The sequence below is a fragment of the Pristis pectinata genome, chromosome 18 (assembly GCF_009764475.1).
Source record: "Pristis pectinata isolate sPriPec2 chromosome 18, sPriPec2.1.pri, whole genome shotgun sequence".
Classification (NCBI taxonomy): domain Eukaryota; kingdom Metazoa; phylum Chordata; class Chondrichthyes; order Rhinopristiformes; family Pristidae; genus Pristis; species Pristis pectinata.
The window spans coordinates 18,218,796-18,236,354 of record NC_067422.1 but is presented as its reverse complement, the minus strand read 5'-3'; the positions used below and the strand labels follow the sequence as shown (position 1 = coordinate 18,236,354).

At 37.0% G+C, this 17,559-nt stretch overlaps 1 protein-coding gene across 1 annotated transcript in view; it reads right to left on the bottom strand.

The window, feature by feature from the left end:
• Positions 1–17,559, bottom strand: part of sdk2b (sidekick cell adhesion molecule 2b) — a 699,987-nt gene that overhangs the window by 276,849 nt on the left and 405,579 nt on the right. The window contains 1 exon segment of the mRNA XM_052032768.1: positions 11,717–11,850. Coding sequence (XP_051888728.1) covers positions 11,717–11,850 — 134 coding nt within the window.

The window sequence follows — 17,559 nt, the reverse complement described above, 5'->3', positions numbered from 1 at the left end:
TGAAGGACACGTGCTTTGTGCACTGGCTATCGATGTTTTCTTGTTATTCTGCAGCCAAGCAGCAGCTGGCATCCTTATTTCAACTCTGAATCAGTCAAGGTGAAGGCGGAGGGATGAACAACTGAAACTAATGAGGTTATGTCAAAGGTTCTCAGAGTTCTCTTAGTGAATAATATTTGGTCAGCATTTAAGTCTGAGAAAGAGATAAATTTTAACTCTACTTTTCACTAAATTGTGTGATCTCAGAAAATGAATTTTGCAAAATGGGAATATATTGCAGACTTAAACTTATTATTCCTCTGACTTACAGTGATACACTTGTGTCTGTTTGCTGAGCTTTCAGATATCTAAAAATTCCCTCCTTAAACCCTCAAGGCATTTATCTCCTCATTAAAGACTCTGGTTAAAACCCAACACATGATCAAGCACTGGAGTCTCTCTCTGTCTCTCTCTCTCTCTCTCTCTCAGAATCCCTCCATCTTTGGCTCATTGGCTGTTGTTTTTTTAAATAACTGTTTGCAATTCTGTTTCTATGTTAATGCATTTTGTAAATGCAAGTTGCTGAGTAAATTGGAAAAAAACTTGTATGAATAAAGATAGCTGTGATTAAAAAAAAACAGAAAATGGTAGAGAGGTCATTGGCCTGAAATGTTAATTTTGTTTCTCTCTCCATGGATGTTGACTGACCTGCTGAGTATTTCCAGCATCTTTGTTTTTTATTTCAGACTTCCAGCATCGGTAGTTCTTTTGCTATGATAATTTTGGTTGGGCCTTACTTTTTCTGCAGTCCTGAGTCTTCTATTAGCCATAGAACCATTAGTGTTTACAGCCAGCTAGTGTCTTTTCTATTACTATTTTTAAACTGCTCCCTTAATATTTCAATAGTTGATCTAATTTTCCCTTAAAAGTTGCAATGATGCTAACTTCAACCACGCCCTGTATTTCAATAAATCTAAGTTAAAGCTATCAAAATCTTTAATAACATTAAGGTACAACTATTTCATCCCATGTTGCCTTCTGTGCATAGTCTGAATATGTTAACTAATATTAAGTTATTCTCAAAACTTAAGAAAATTAAAGGAGGACATTTTGAACATCTTTTAAGAATAATAAGTGAGAGAAAATGGGAAAATAAAGAAGGCTTTAAAAACTAATCTCAAAAAAATAACGGAGTGAAATTTGTGATAGAAATGATGACTAAACTGTTAATATTCACCGACTTTGCTCTTTTACACTGACGGCAACTTCTGGCATCAGGACGTGTTGTTAAACATGAAAATACAGAGGTTGCTGCCAATGATACTCTATTCCTCTCCAAGATGCAATCTTTGCCAAGACAACCAGCAAAAAAAAACACTGATTTGTCACAAGCTTCAATTTTTCATGTACTATTGTTTCAATAAAAAAACTGAAATCGTTACGCCTTGTTGAATGATATATTCTTAATTGGTTAGTAAGCCATAATGACTAATGAACAACTTCTCTGGCTGAAAAACCAAATTTCTATGCGTGGCATATAATTTCCTCTTAATAATTATTCCATCGATTTTAAAATAATAACTTAATTTTGATTTTTCTCACTTGTTTATGATATTTAAACTTCTACATCAATTCATATGTAAGTGATTTTTAATGGTTCTACTTTTGAATTACTGCCAAACAATCTAATTGGCACTGAAAATTACTTTTTTCAAATGTGGTCTCACTCCTTCGGTGTTTAATTATTGTTAGAATTTTTTAAAACTGCTGCATATAGTAACAATTTCAGATATTAAATAATAAGAGGCATAACTAGGGTAGATAGTCAGAATCCTTTTCCCATCTGTCAAAAATATAGGTTTAAGGTGAAGGAGATTTAAGGGGGATTTGAGGCAAACTTTACACAGAGAGTGGTTGATATCTGGAACTTGCTGTCAGAGAAGTTGGTGGAATCAGTACAATCACTATGTTTCAGAGACATTCAGGCAAAAAGGTCGGCATGGACGTGATGGACTGAAGGACCCTTTTCTGTGCTGTACGACTCTATGACTCTAAGCCAGCCAGAGTGAAGGTGAATGGATACTCCTCTACAATCAAGACTGGTAATAACACAGTTAAAACTGAAATTGAGTTTTATGTAACTCTTCTCCACTGACTCCACTTTTCTGGAGAAATTGCCTTTTCCTGGCAGAAGCTACTGCTGTTTCTGTAAGAAGTTCTATTTCCTCCACTCTTCAAATTGCATTTTCTGACTAAATTGACTTTCTTTAGCACATAACAGACTATTTTCCCACTCATATGCTCATGGAAAAAAGATGTGTTTCACTGTGTGTTTCGATGTACATGTGACTAATAAAGATATCTTATCTTATGCCATCTCTAAGACATCAGCAATGTCAACAGGTATTATCATAACATTGTAAGAAATAGATATGAATAGTACAACTTCTTCATCTCTTGTGTCCTTCTTCCTAATCCTATTTTTCTATCCAACTCCATATGCACTTTGATATCAGAGCCACCAATCATTCATGGCTCAGAATCAGTGTTCCATATTGCCAATATTCCAGTCTGATAAAGAGACATAGAGTTCATACAGATCCTATGTCTTTGACACCAAAATGGCTTTCCATTTACAGTAAATTCCAGTGGAAGATCTCAGAGGAAATCTGTGGGCAAATGCTTGTCATGAATGGCAGCTACTGCTTTATTGCTATAGAGCAAACCCATCCATATGATCCCATCAAATTAAAAAAAAATCTAATCCAGTAGCTCCAAATACAGTTGCACAACATTTCTGAAATTAAATGCTAAGTAATAAACAATCATGAAAATAACACTTGGCATACCGCTCGGCATGACACAGATCCATCTGTATGTTTGTTTTCTAAAACTATACCGATGTAAGCTTCTGCCCATTATTGAATGTATTGTGTCTACTATGATCTTGTGCATTTTCATCTGAAAAAACTTTATACAGATTTGCCTCCGAAAAAATCTACATTTGCCTTGTACAATCAGAATAAGTAAATTTCTGGCAAATTACAGTGGCAAAATCTGAATTTGTCAATTGGTTTCTGTTAAAATCATTTCTGAAAGGAACTTATGCTGAAATACCACCAATACTTTCACCACAAGATTTATAACGTACTAGGGCTGTTTAAAAAAATGTGATTTCTGCTTCCTCATGTAATTTGAATGTTTCTGATATATTACATTAATACACGTAATGAACACATTACATGCATGTTAACTGAGTAATTTGATTTTTTAGGTAAGGTCAGATCACTTAAAAGTGGTAACCCAAAATGTTACAATTATTAAATTAGGAGTACTGATCCCACATGGGACGGTGTTGGGACCCTAACTGGTTGTAACATATGTGATGGACTTGGATGTGGATGTGGGAGGCATAATCGCTAATAACACAAGGATTGGCAGAGTTGTTGGAAATGTGGAAGATAGTCTTAGGCTGCAGAGAGATATCATTGTGTCAATGAGGTGGGTTAAAAAATAGTTGATGGAGTTTAATCAAGACAAATGTGAGGTGATGCATTTTGGGAGTACTAAATGAGGCTCAGACATACACCATGAATGGTAGTGTTTCAGGGAGTATTGAGGAACAGAGGGACCTTGGAGTACAAATCCACAGATCCTTGAAGGTGGAAACATAAGTTGATAATATGGTTAGGAAGGCATGTGGGATACTGCCCTTCATTGGTTGGGGCATTAAATACAGAAGTAGGGAGGTTATGTTCCAAATTTATAAAACATTGGTCAGACCTCAGCTGGAGTACTGCCTGCAGTTCTGGTTATCACACTGTAGGAAGGATGTGAAGGATGTGATCACACTGGAGAGGGTGCAGAGGAGATTCACCAGCATTTTGCTTGGAATGGAGTAATTCAGTTATGAGGAGAAAATGGAGAAGCTAGGTCTGTTTTTCCTGGAGTGGAGGAGATTAAGAGAGGATAGGATTGAGGTCTATAAAGCTATAAGGGTTAAAGTGCTGGAAACTTTTCCCATTATCAGAAGTAGATAAAACTAGAGGACATAGATTTAGGGTAAGGGTGAAGAGATTTGGAGGGGATCTGAGAGTACCTTCTTCACCTTGAGAATGGCAAGTTCCTAGAGTGCACTGTCTGAGAGAAAGGTTGAGGCTGGGCCACTGACAGTATTTAAAAAATATTTCTATGAGCAATTGAATTGCTGAGGCATGGAAGGCCATGGACAAAGTGCTGGGAGATGGCATCAATATGAAGGATGCCCATTGGGCGGCATGGATGAGTTGGGCCAAATAGCCTGTTTCTATGCTGTACGATTCTCTGACTATGAAGATAATCATTTATGCAACTGACAGTATCTTATATTGGTGACAATTTTCTCATAAATCTGACTAGATTTATACCTTGCTCAATTAAACCACACAGGAAAAAAATAAAAACAGCAGCAGATATTCTCCAATAGTGGAAGAGCTGGAGGTATCTATACCAGGCATAAAATAAGCAATTAAAGATATCTCCACTGACTCCAGGAGCTGATGAGTTAATTGCATATAAAATGCTCTGGATTAATTAAAATAAAAATATAATATGTATTTCTATTAAAAATAAACTGCAAAAGTAATTTGGCACTTTTGAAGTTCCAGTTTTTTGAATCTCACTCAAAGCACTTACACACCAATGCCGATAATCTCTATACGAAATTGGGTGTATATTTTAGGAATCTGAGTTTGGATATGAGCTTTTCTGAAAAAAAAATCTCTTCCCCGTGTTTTAGAATTTAGAAATAAAAGCAGAAAAATATTGCATAATTAGTGATTCTGATGCAAATTATGCCCAGAATTGTACTCAGTCCAAAAGAACAGTGTTTATTCCACCTGAGTTTCCACTGAAATTTATTTCCACATCATTGAACATGGTCTGCCATGAACCAGCACTTCTGGATTCATTTCCAAAATGTCACTTTTTTCCTAAAAAATGTTTCAGAAGATATTTGATAACTTTAACTATGGTAGTTTAATTAATAACTGAAAATGCTTTTATCACAAAAATGAACAGTGACTACAACCTCCATTAATCTACTGCATTAAGTATAGCAAAAAAAAACCCAAGGCGGTTCACAGGAGTTTTATCAAACTCACATTAATGCCAAGTAAAATATTAATGTAAATGAGCAAAAGCTTGGTCAAAGAGGTAGGTTTAAAAAAAACTGAAAGAAAGAGAGATGAACTTGTGAAGATGTTTTGTAGAAGAATTCTGGAGCATGGGACCTTGATAGTTGAAGGTAAGGGTGCCAAAACTGTAGCAATTAAATTCAGTGATGCTCAAGAGAGCAGAGCTGAAGTCACAGAGGTATTTTGGAATAGCGCTGGAGGACACTACAGAGAAAGCAAAATCAAATATCCCATCCACCTGGGACATTCTCTCTTCTTCCCTCTCCCATCAGGCAGAAGATACAAAAGCCTGAAAGCATGTACCACCAGGCTCAAGGACAGCTATCCCGCTGTTATAAGACTATTGAACGGTTCCCCAGTACAATAAAATGGACTCTTGTCCTTACAATCTACCTCGTTATGACTTTGCACCTTATTGTCTGCCTGCACTGCACCTTCTCTGTAGCTGTGACACTTTACTCTGCATTCTGTGTTGTTTTACCTTGTACGACCTCAATGCACTGTGTAATGAATTCATCTGTATGAATGGTATATAAGACAAGTTTTTTACAGTACCTCGGTACGGGTGACAATAATAAACTAATTCCAATTCCAAGAATGGCAACATTAAAATGAGGCATTGCTTTAAAGCAATTGGTTGGTATGTATGGGGAAAATGGGTGAACAGAAACCGAGCAGAGAGTTTTGGATGACCTCAGGTTTATGGAAAGTAGGACAGCCAGGAATAATTTGGAATAGTCAAGTCCAGAGGTAGCAAAGGTGCAGATGGGACATGAACAGAGAAGACGTTGTGGAAATGGAAATAGAATTAGGTGGTCTTGAGGAAATCAACTGTTTTTTAATCAATCCAACCCTGCAAGTAATGGTATTTTAAATGACTGAAAATGATTAAATATGTGCAAAAGCATTTTCTATTTAAACTGGAGTATGATAGCTATTACTGTCCTTGCACTCAAAAGACCCAATGAAAATTCTGGAGCATTCTTGAAGACCTGTAAAGTGCAACCAGTGCAAACTTCCAATGGTGAGTATTTCTCCATCAAGATGTGGCCAGTTTTGGAGATGCAGCCTGCTTTTAGTCTTTAAAACTGTCACAAAAGATTGTGGAATACAGGGTTGCAGTGTAATCTGAAGTTAAAGTTCTTCAGGTTTTTTGGCCAAATAGTCTGACATTGCATAAATGTTGTCAAAAATCTTCCTCCTGCTCCAGTTTATTCATTTATATTGTTATTGCTGATATGAAATCAATATGAATTATCTTTGACAAATAGAAAGAACTTACTTTCCTCCTTGTATCTTGTCTGCTACGTTCTCCATGTTGTCATTTCTTATTCTGTAACTGCCTGATTTAGTTGTATAAGACATCCTGTTTAATTACCCATCCCCTCATGTCTCCTCCCAAGGAACTGCTCTAGAGAAAGGCCATTGAGCTGAAACCTTAGAGATACCAAACAAAGAGTTTTTCTCTTCACAGATGCTGCCTGACCTGCTGAATGCTTTCCAATATTTTCTAATTTCAGGTTTCAGCATCCACTGTTTTTTCTTTCCCCTGAGGGTCCAGTTGCTAAGTAGGTCTCCGTAAGAATATACTTTGTTTCTGGGCTGAAGCAGGTCAGATGAAATCTGAACTGCATATGGAAGTTTGCTGGTGGTCTAATGCAGAACTGCCAGTTAAAGGTTGGTATTAATAGTCAGGTTATGTTTCATACTTTGAAATCTGTCCAAGCATACAGGAAGACCGTTACTGATGACACTCACAATCTCTGCAGCCACCTCTTCTGGACACAGGCTGTCAGTAATTAGGATTTTTCTGTTTTCAGTTCCCATTATTTTACTATTATTTTCTCTGTACTAAAGTTAATTAAATTTCTCATTGGTTCCCCGCTATTTCTATTGTATTCTACAGTGAAGATACAAAACATTTATTTAATGTCTCAGACATTCTTTTAATCCCCATTATAATATCTTCTGCCTCTGCCCCCAAAAGTCCAACATTTAATTTTCCCACTTCCTTTTTACATGTAAGCATTTTTAATAAGTTTCTGCTTGGTACTCGATAACAAATGAGAAAGATTATACCAGTTTCTGGTTCCTAAAGTGTGATCCTCAGGGTAAATACTTTTCTTGATAACAATACAATACAAGCTTTTTTTTTAATCTGCTGCTCTCCATAACTTTTTCAGTAAACTTTAGATTGAGCACCTGGCAGTGGAATTTCTCTTTCCCAATGGAATGTACATTTGTTCAGAATAATTAAATATTTCTTTAAATATTTACCTTTGTTTGTCTCCAGGCAAGCCTAAAAGTTTAATTCCCAATCCATTTTGGCTGACTCACACCTCCTACATAATGATTGATTTTATTTCAATTCAAGACCATATTCCTGATTAAACTGTGTCCCTCTAAAAAAACATAATGCCATTATAATGTGCTTATTTTTCCCACAAGGACCCCTTGTCATGGGGTTACTCATTACCATTACAAAAGGCTAGACCTAAACTAAAATGTACTCTGGTTCCCACAATGTAATGTCCATAGAATGACATCCTATAAACATGGCTTAGAAACTACTTACAACTCTTTATAATTATCATCAATAAATTATTGTTACTTGTTCATTGTTGGAAATGGTGCATTATAAAATAACAACACAAGAAACAGGGGAATTGGGGAAAGTGAAATATGGTCTTGATGCCAAAATTGGATCAGTCATGCCTTCAAGCCTGCACCATCATTTAATAAGGTCATGAATGATCCAATTTTGGCATCAAGACCACATTTCTTTTTCCCCAAACCCCCTGAATGCCTTCTTGATTAAAAGTCTGTCATTCTCTTCCTTGAATATACCCAATGACTCCATCTCTGGGACAGAGAATTCCAGAGGTTAATGATGCTCTGAGAGAATTAATTCCTTCTCATCTTCATCTGAAATGGGTGACCCCTTATTCTGAAACACACTTGACTGATGTACAGGTATAACACAGCTGAAGCATTAATTGGACAGTGACATGGAATTTTCAGGATTACAAGAACTAGGATAAAATGAACCAGGATTAAGGCCAATCTCCTCTCTTTTGCTTTATTTATTTGTTCATGGGATATGGGCATCACTGGCAAAACCAATATCTGTTACCCATCCATAATTGCCCTGAACCCAAAGTGCCATTGGGACATGGAAGAGTGGAGTTAAGAGCCGACATTATTGGGATGGATCAGAAGACCCATAAAAGCCAGACCAAGGAAGGGTGACAGATCTCCTCACTTAAAGGGAATCAGTGAACCAGATGAGTGTTTGCAACAATCCAGCAGAATTAACAATACCAGTTTTAATTCATTAATTGAATTTAAATGCTGGTCTCCAGATCAATACTCTAGACCTTTGGATACCTGTCCAGTAACTTAATCACTGCACGACTGCACCTAAACTGCACTTTCCAGTCAGATCCCCAGATCAATTGATTCTCCTGAATTCCAATGATTCGTCAGTCTCAGCCTTGAATACACATGACAGTGGAGCAGCCATGACCTCTGGGCTGTGGAACAAATATTGGACAGGGCACAGGAGAGCTAATCTTCATGGAGAAGAGCCACAGAGATATTTTAATCAACCCAAGAGATCAGAAGGGGTCTCATGTCTTTTCTCAAATATGGCACCTGAAATGGCAGCACTCATTGATTCACAGTAGAATTGGCGAAAGAATCTTGGGAGTGTGGCTTGAACCCAGAACCTTCTGATTCAGAGGAAACAATGAACCTAAATGATCTGCAGGTGAGATTTGAAGCAACATCACTTGAAGTTCTCTACTTCAGATAGTTCAAGATGGGGAGTGTATTCAAAGCTATGGTCAGTAGATTTTTCAACTCGAATGGAATCAAAGAATAAATGGGTTGGGTTGGGGGAGAAAGGTAGGAATTAAATCAAGCATATTTTGAATGGCACAGCAGCACTGAGTATCCATTAGATCTACTCTTGTTTCTTTTGTTGTGGGAGAAAGATGCCAGATATGGTTGCTGCAGAAGAAAGAGCAAAAGGCCAGGAGAATTTAGGGAGGAAAGCAGAAGTCAGCATCAACAACAATGAAGATGGACAAGCCAACCGCACTGCTGGGAAGAGTTGTGGAGTGGAAGGAGCAGCACTTTAAAGTGCTGCACTTTCAAGATAACTACCTGCTTCCAAATTATTTACTCAAGGCTGCTTCTAAGTTACTTGCATTTTGAGAGCTCTGACAATGTGGGCTGATTTTCTAGACCGACTTACTCAAGGCTTCATAAAAACTTTGCTCGGTTTGCAAGGAACACCCATGGCTGGCACTTCTGTGCATTATACTTAACAACAAGGAGCAAATGATTGTCTTTGGATGGGATAAACTTTGGCTGTTGGAAATTTGTCTGAACAACTCTTTAATACCATATTGTTATGTCAGTCTGCGGAGATTTACTGCAAATTAAATTCTGCAGGAAACTGACAGGATCATCTGAAACCTGGAGACTTGCTCAGAGCTCTTTAAAATTCATAACTTAGCGACGAGTATGAGGTCCAAAGAAAAGACATGAATTCTCCACTTCCTTTTGTGCTAAGAGATTAGTCAGCCAAGGGCTAAAGTGAATGTCACAGCTACTGAACTACAGCCAGCCTAGCTGGTTAAGAAGCCAAAATAAAACTGCATATCTTCAATCAACTTGAAATTCAATAGTAATAGGAACACTACACTAATAACATGTTAGTATTGATTACTACCTAGATCACTATTATTTTCATTTCCAAAGGATTTATTTCAAAAGGAAAATCATTAATTCTGAAGACAATTTCATTATAGATGTCAAGAAAAAAAACAAATATGTAAAAGAATCAACTGTGGAATATATTTATCTTTTTTTAACCACTCCATTTTCAAGAATATGACTCTATCCTCCATTAACGGGCAATTGCAAGTTGGTATTTACTCACCTTGAGAGAATGTCATTATGACATCTTGAGCCTCCAGAATAAATAAGGTGTTTCAGCTGACAACTGCAGAACAAGCTATAATCACATCTGTCCCAGTGTGAGAGAGGGGTTGGAGTGATGACTTTTCCATCCTCTACAGTTTTCCCTACCTTCTTGGTTTCCCACTCGCACAAGAACCTCACGGTTTTGTAATGAAAAGCATTTAAAAGAAAATGAGGACTAGATAACATTGGAATTGAGTCCAAGTAAATATGAAATGAAATAATCAAAGAATAAAGAATGTGTGAATGTGGCAAACTAAGTAATGCCTGTTCAGAATGTACTCCTTCACACTAATTTTCAGTTGGCTCAAGTATTACACTAACACCTCTCCTGCTGGAATTCCTAATAGGGATGGACCTTAATTCTGGATTATAAATCTGGAAAACACAGTTTCAGCCTGGTCATAGGAAGAATAAAACAGAACTTGTGGTCAATGAAAGAAGTTAAATCTGCAACACTCATATCTCCTGATTTCTTAATTTTAGAGCAGTTTTATGATACAAATTTAACCAATAAATATAATAGGTAGATAAGAAGAATTCTGGCATAAAAAATGATCTGAATATTATAACCCTAAATACCAAAAGTTCCATCTGTACTAATTTGTAAAAAGATTTAAGTTTGAAGACAAGAATAAGTTGAACTGTTGCATAGAAGATGATAGTTTTGGAGTATATATCTCAATTACAGCCTCTAATAATTACTTAGTATCCTATCTATGGAGTTCAGCTCTTGGCAAAGGATGAAATGATTACTTGTCATCAATGATTGTTGGGCCATTGCTAACCTCCTGCTTCTCACCTGTAACTTACTGATGAGAGCTGAGCACTTTGATTAACATACCTTGGGATTCTGAAGTGACTCAGTACACTAGTTATTGATTTATAGTAGAACCACCATTAGTAGGAGGACTCTGTTAAATTGGAGGCTATATGATACATTTGTTGAAGCAGAGGAGGAAAAAAAATAAAGTGTTTGGGGCAAACAGAAATTTCACTTAAATTATCAATTCTCTGACCCAGCCAGCATGAGGCTAAAAAGAAACTGGTTATTGAATGCAAATATGATTTATACAAAATAATTAAGAGATCAAGGAGGAAATCTAGTTGACTTATTGTACATCTAGATTGCTAAAATACAAACCATCAAGTTATTAAATAGTTATATATTAATCCATGAGTGGAATTCATTATTTAATTCACTACTTGAGAATTGCTATCTTGCTTATGTAGTGCAGGTAAACACATCCATTTGGCAATAACCATGGACATCTCCTGATAATAACAGTTTGATTCCATACTCTTGGTATAGTTGTAATATATTGCATTTAGCATTCTTTTTTGAAAACACAGCAAATAATCTTAAGATTTTATTGATTAAATGGTAAATGATTAGAACAGATGGGATAATGTACGATTTCATAATTCTTGATCTAGCTTCTGCATAGCATAATATGATTTTAGAATTTATTTAGTTCAGGTGTCTGCCTGTCTTTCAATTACTTGTCATTCATTGTTTACCTTATTAATGAAAGCTTACCATACATAATTTAATCTCAGTCTGGAGCACTTACTTTCTACAGTCAAGGTAATGGGCTGGCTGGTTTTGTTTTCTCCATTTCTGTCATTTACTGCTTGTACGTAGTACCTTCCTGCGTCAGGAGCGACTGTCGACAGGATGACAAGCGTGTTCTCCATTGTAATAGCTCTGTTGGGACAAAGTGGGGGGAAATGAGAAGTGGGAAGGGTTGAAAATTATGGAATCTGCCTGTGTTGTCTTTCAAGACAACAATATTCTCTATGTACATAATTACTTGGAGTCAAAAAGGCATTAACCCTATGGAAAGCACAAGTTTTACAACTGATGTCTATGATTCACAACCTCCAACAAGGTTTCTGGTAACTGCAAGTGAAACAGAATGAGAAGTAATGATGAAGATAAAAATATTTTCAACAACTTTACTATTTAACTTCATTTTTTAAAATCTGTTACGGAGTTGAATCTTAAGTACCAAACTACCACACCAGTATTTTCAGGGTTATCAGAATTTCTCCAAATGCAAAGAAAATTGTCAAATTTGCAAAATGTCTTACCATGACTTGTTTAATTATCCATTTGATATCTAAGCAGATTTGAATATATTTGAAATAAAATACTAAATAAAAACATTTGATTTCTAATGTAATTAGTTTTCTAATAATGCCACTGTGTCCAATTCACTTGAAAACAGATTCCCTACATGACATGCTCAGCATTGAAAGCTAGATTATTAGAGAAGCATTTCATCTTGCACCAGGACATATTATTTTAGTGGTACATTTATCATGCAGATCTTGTCACTGCAGTCAGGCTGACCATTGGCTGGACACAGCTTCTGTATACAAGATAAATGAAGTGATACTACAAAACCATCTTTATCTACATGAAGAAGTGATTTTCCCAGTTGCCTCCAGTGTTGGCGGTACTGGAATGGAGATACATCAGCTGCATAGATGGCTTAGTTTTATGTTTCTCATTTTTTTTTCTTTCATGTGATTTCCACTGAAGTGGACCTTCTTCAATCAGCAGAGATGGCCTGGTGTCCAGCAGAATAAAGTTTGTATTAAATTAAGCATTATATCCAGTTGAGCAATTCTCTATACTTGGTTTATATGTTGGTTTATAGTCTGAAACCAGACCATAGGGAGGTCTAATTGAGAAACTAATTTTGAAACACTGGGTCTATTATTTTGCTAATCTAATAAGATTTTGATCTAATTCTGCATTTGAGATATACATCTTGGAATACTTAAAAATTGATTTTGTTTTACTGAAACAAAAAACAAAATTGAATTATATGTGGATTCACATTCAATTGATCACTTTTCTAAATTGCACTCACATTACCAAGACATTGAATCAGATAAATTCTCTATATCTGGCAATATACCTGGCAACATTAGAATGCAGTGCTTCCCTCCACAGCTCACCTCATTCCTATAGTTGCAGTAATATATTGAGCTATGCTGTCCATTTTGTATGGTGATGTATACATCTTTTGAATTATACTGTAAATGAAATTGAAGTCCATTAACAACAAAGCAGTTGGGGTCAATCTTTAACAGTGGTTAAATAGGTCCTCTAAGTGTTTATAAAAAATGTAGTATGATTTGGATACAAAAAGGGTTTCACATTTGAAAAGCATGATGCGAAATTGTTAGATTGGAGTGGATGGTGGGCAGGAACATAGGCAATTATATGAGGACTAATTACCATTAAAAACATCAATTTAATAATCTTTAATTGCCCATTTAAGATCAGTAGAGAACCAGGCTCCTCAGAGAATTGCAGTGATGTGCTGTGATTATAATAAACAAGTGGTATGATGGAGTTTAAAATCAGACTATCAGGCACAGACTACACAAATTTAGCACGAAATATTATCTGCGTTTTTCATAAATGATCTAAACAAGAGGCACTTTCATGTTTGGAATGTGCAACTAATGCAACCTTTTTTTCCAGTATCAATGGGAGACTCATTTTTCAACAACCTGTAAATTATTTCTCAATTTACTGGATCCACTACTGCTCTGCATGAAACGAGGCTTGTATTGTGACAGCAGTAGCCTAATGTAATGCAGTTACTAAGGCCCATGGTCCAATTTAATTCTATGCATGGAAATGTGGTTCCCCATGTTTTCAATGCTGTGGGTTTACGGAAAGCAGAGCCAAGTGAATTAAGCGAAACAAGAAGAACAGATCAATGCAAAGTAAATAAATGTGGACTAATGCACTATGAAATCCTTCATGACACATCAGTACAGAGTATTGCAGGTTTCTCTGTACTGGTCTCTGGAGTGGAGTATCATTGTCACTCTTTTACTCACTAAGACATGGAGCTTCAAGTAAACACAATGAATCTGAGAGAGAGTCTATGTAATGTGGCAATGGTTAGCTACTCAAAATGTTTCTTAAGGTAACAGTAACACAATCAAACACTAATAAATAGTATACCACAAAATTCCCCACAGAGCATGTCAATGTACACACTCAACATATTTACATTCACAGATATTTCATGCATGAAAATATATTCATTGAACTGAAGGCTTGCAAACGACTCTATTCAACTCATACATATTGTATTGAACACATTTCCAAACATCAGCACCAAACAGTTAACATTTAACTTCTGTGCAGCCTAGATTAAACAGAACCCAATGGGCACAAACTGCTGAGTCCACGTGAACACTTGGACCATTTTTTGAAGAAACAAGGACTTCTTTCCTCTCCAGCCATGTCTTTACGTTTTTAACACTGCAGACCTTCTGTGCCTGTCTTGTGCGATGCACGCTGACTCTCCAGATGCTATGCCTTTCTCCTCCAGCTTCACTTCCTGGACCCTCGCTGTGCACTCACCCTCTTCTACTTTCTCTTTTTGGATTCCTGCTACGACCCACACAGTAATTAGAATGTTCCATATTCCGTCTCATCTTGCTCCAGCCACATTATACTGAGAAGATATTGTCAAATCTATTACCAATACTAAATATTCAAAGGGAGCTGACTCTAGCCTGCCATTTCAAAGTAAGTTTTGTGAAATTATATATTCTTCTCATCTTTCATCCAAAACTGGCTACTCCATTCTAGAGCTCCTTAAGCACCAAGAATCTTGTGGACAACAGGCCCTTTTTTAGATGTTGGTGTGGAGTCATTGGCTCTGTACTGACACCACCAAATTTCCCTAATTGATCTGCTGGACCTCTGTGTTCGACACGACTGCTGGGTTTCTGTTGTCTAACACATTTGTCAAGAACGCCACAGATTCCTAAGGATGATGGTCCTAATATCCTATAGTATTCCACCATACTGGAAAATGGTGGGATTAATATCAATAAGTGCTTGACAGCCAGTATGGACACAATTCTGATAGCTAGAACTGTGTCCTTTGCTTTAAAGGAATGCTCTCAACACTTCCTTTAGATCTCTGAATCTGCATGACTTTTTCTGGTTACCAATTCTCATGACAAAGCATATCCTGATTCTTCATAACAATAGAGCACGGAAACAGGCCCTTTGGCCCAACTGGTCCATGCCAACCACAGCATCCTCCTTAATGGTCCCAGTTGCCCGCATTTGGCCCACAACCCTCCAAGCCCCTCCCCTGCATGTACCTATCCAACTGCCTCTTAAATGTTGCAATTGTATCTGCCTCGACCACTTCCTCTAGCAGCTGATTCAGGTACTCACTACATAAAGAAGTTACCTCTCAGGTTTTTTTTAAATCTATCCCCTCTTGTCTTTTATCTGTGCCCTCTGGTTTTGTACTCCCCAACCCTGGGGAAAAGACTATGACTGTCCTCCTTATCCATACCCCTCATGATTTTATAAACTTCTCTGAGGTCACCCCTCATTCTCCTACACTCTAAGGAATGAAGATCCAGTGTGGCCAACCTCTCCCTGTACCTCAGGCCCTCTACTCTAGGTAGCATCCTCGTTAGTCTCTTCTGCACCCTCTCCAACTTGACAATGTCTTTCCTCTAACAGGGTGACCAAAATTGTACACAATACTCCAAGTTCGGCCTGACCAACGACCTATATAACTGCAACATAATGTCCCTACTCCTAAGCTCAATGCCCTGACTGAAGGCCAGCATGCTAAATGCCTTCTTCACCGTCCTGTCTTCTTGCCCAGCCACTTTCATCAACCTGTGCACTTGTACTCCCAGGTCCCTCTGTTCCACAACATTCGTCAGGGAAAAGAAAAGGAAAAATGGGTGAATGTTATTGGTTTATATCCAAATGCTTAGAAAGCAATGAATTCACAACTTCACTGAATTTCTCTAATCAATGTAATTGGTCTTGGTTTTCTATTACTGCCAGTACGTTATCAACTGCTCCACGTTCACCCATTGCCTTGGTGATTCAAGTGCTCATTCAGATAATTTTTTAAAATGTTATTACAGTACCTGCCTCCACCACCCTCAGGTAGTGTGTTCCACATAGCAGCCACCCACTGGATGAAAAAAAATCCTTAGGTCCCCTCTAATCTCCTTGCTTCTAACTTTAAAGTTATACTCTCTGGTTTTGGATGTATTCATTATGGAGAAAAGTTTCTCACTATCGACCCTATTATTGCCCCTCATAATTTAGTATGGCTCCATCAGGTCTTCCTTCAGTCTTCTCTTCTCCAAGGAAAACACACCCAACCTATTCAGTCTCTCCTCATAACTGAAACATTCCATTTCAGACAACATACTGGTAAATCTAGTCTGCACCCTCTCCAGTGCATTCACATCCTTCCTATAGTGTGATGACCAGAACTGTACCTGCGGCCTCACCAAAAATTTTTTTAAGAGTTGTTCCATGACGTCTATGCTCTTATATCCTGTGGCCTGGCTAACGAAGGCCACCATCCCATATCTCACCACTGTATCTACCTGTGCTGTCACCTTCAGAGATCTATGAACTTCTATATCAAGGTCCCTCTGCTCCTCAGTGTTCCCATTGGCCCTACCATTCAGGATGTGTGTCCTACCCTACTTCCCAGAATGCATCATCTCTCACTTAACATAATTAAATTTCATCTGCCATTGCTCTGCCCAATTTACCAGCTGATCAATATCATTCTGTAATGTAAGACCATTCTCTTCACTATCAACAACACCCCCTATTTGCAATTAGTTTTTTTTGTTAAACAGCTACTCTCTTTCTTTCCTTTGGCCAACAAATTGGGACAATTTTTGATTGTAATCCAGGATATCAAAATGCAAAAAAAAAATAGAACTTTTGAATAGAGAGAGGAAGAGAAAGCAAAATGTGCTTTTTGGAGATATGCCAGATCTGTACATTAACTGGTCAGTTTTGGCAGCTGATATAATCTTGGTCAATATTTGTATACTGCATTCTAAAACACACACAAATTAGTACAATGCTATAATTCTAAACAATGTACAGAATATTAGTTAATTTAGCCTGAATGCAACTGCTGACAGTGGCAAAAGCAATGTTCATCTCACTCTTTTCACAGAGTTCCACAAAGACAGATGGCTGCAACAACCTGATAATTTTAATATAAATCATTTTTGTGATGTTGTACCTTTTTTCTCTCTGTACAGAGTGCACTTCTGATAAGACTTAACAATCTCTGTTCAACTCAGCAAAAATTCAATTTGTCCAAAATCTGCCTGCCTTTATTAAAATTCTGTTTGTTGGGTATCATCAGAGTTTGACATCACATGTCAAAGGACAAACTGAATCTAGGTTATATTATGTCTTGATTCATTAAATAATTGTGAAAATTAACAAAATTCAATGTAATATTAAAGTATAAATGCATTAATTGCATTTGCGAGATATCTTCTCATAACATCAGGCACATTTTTCTTTGAATTAACTGTATGTACTTCAGATATAAGGGTAACACTTTATTACTAT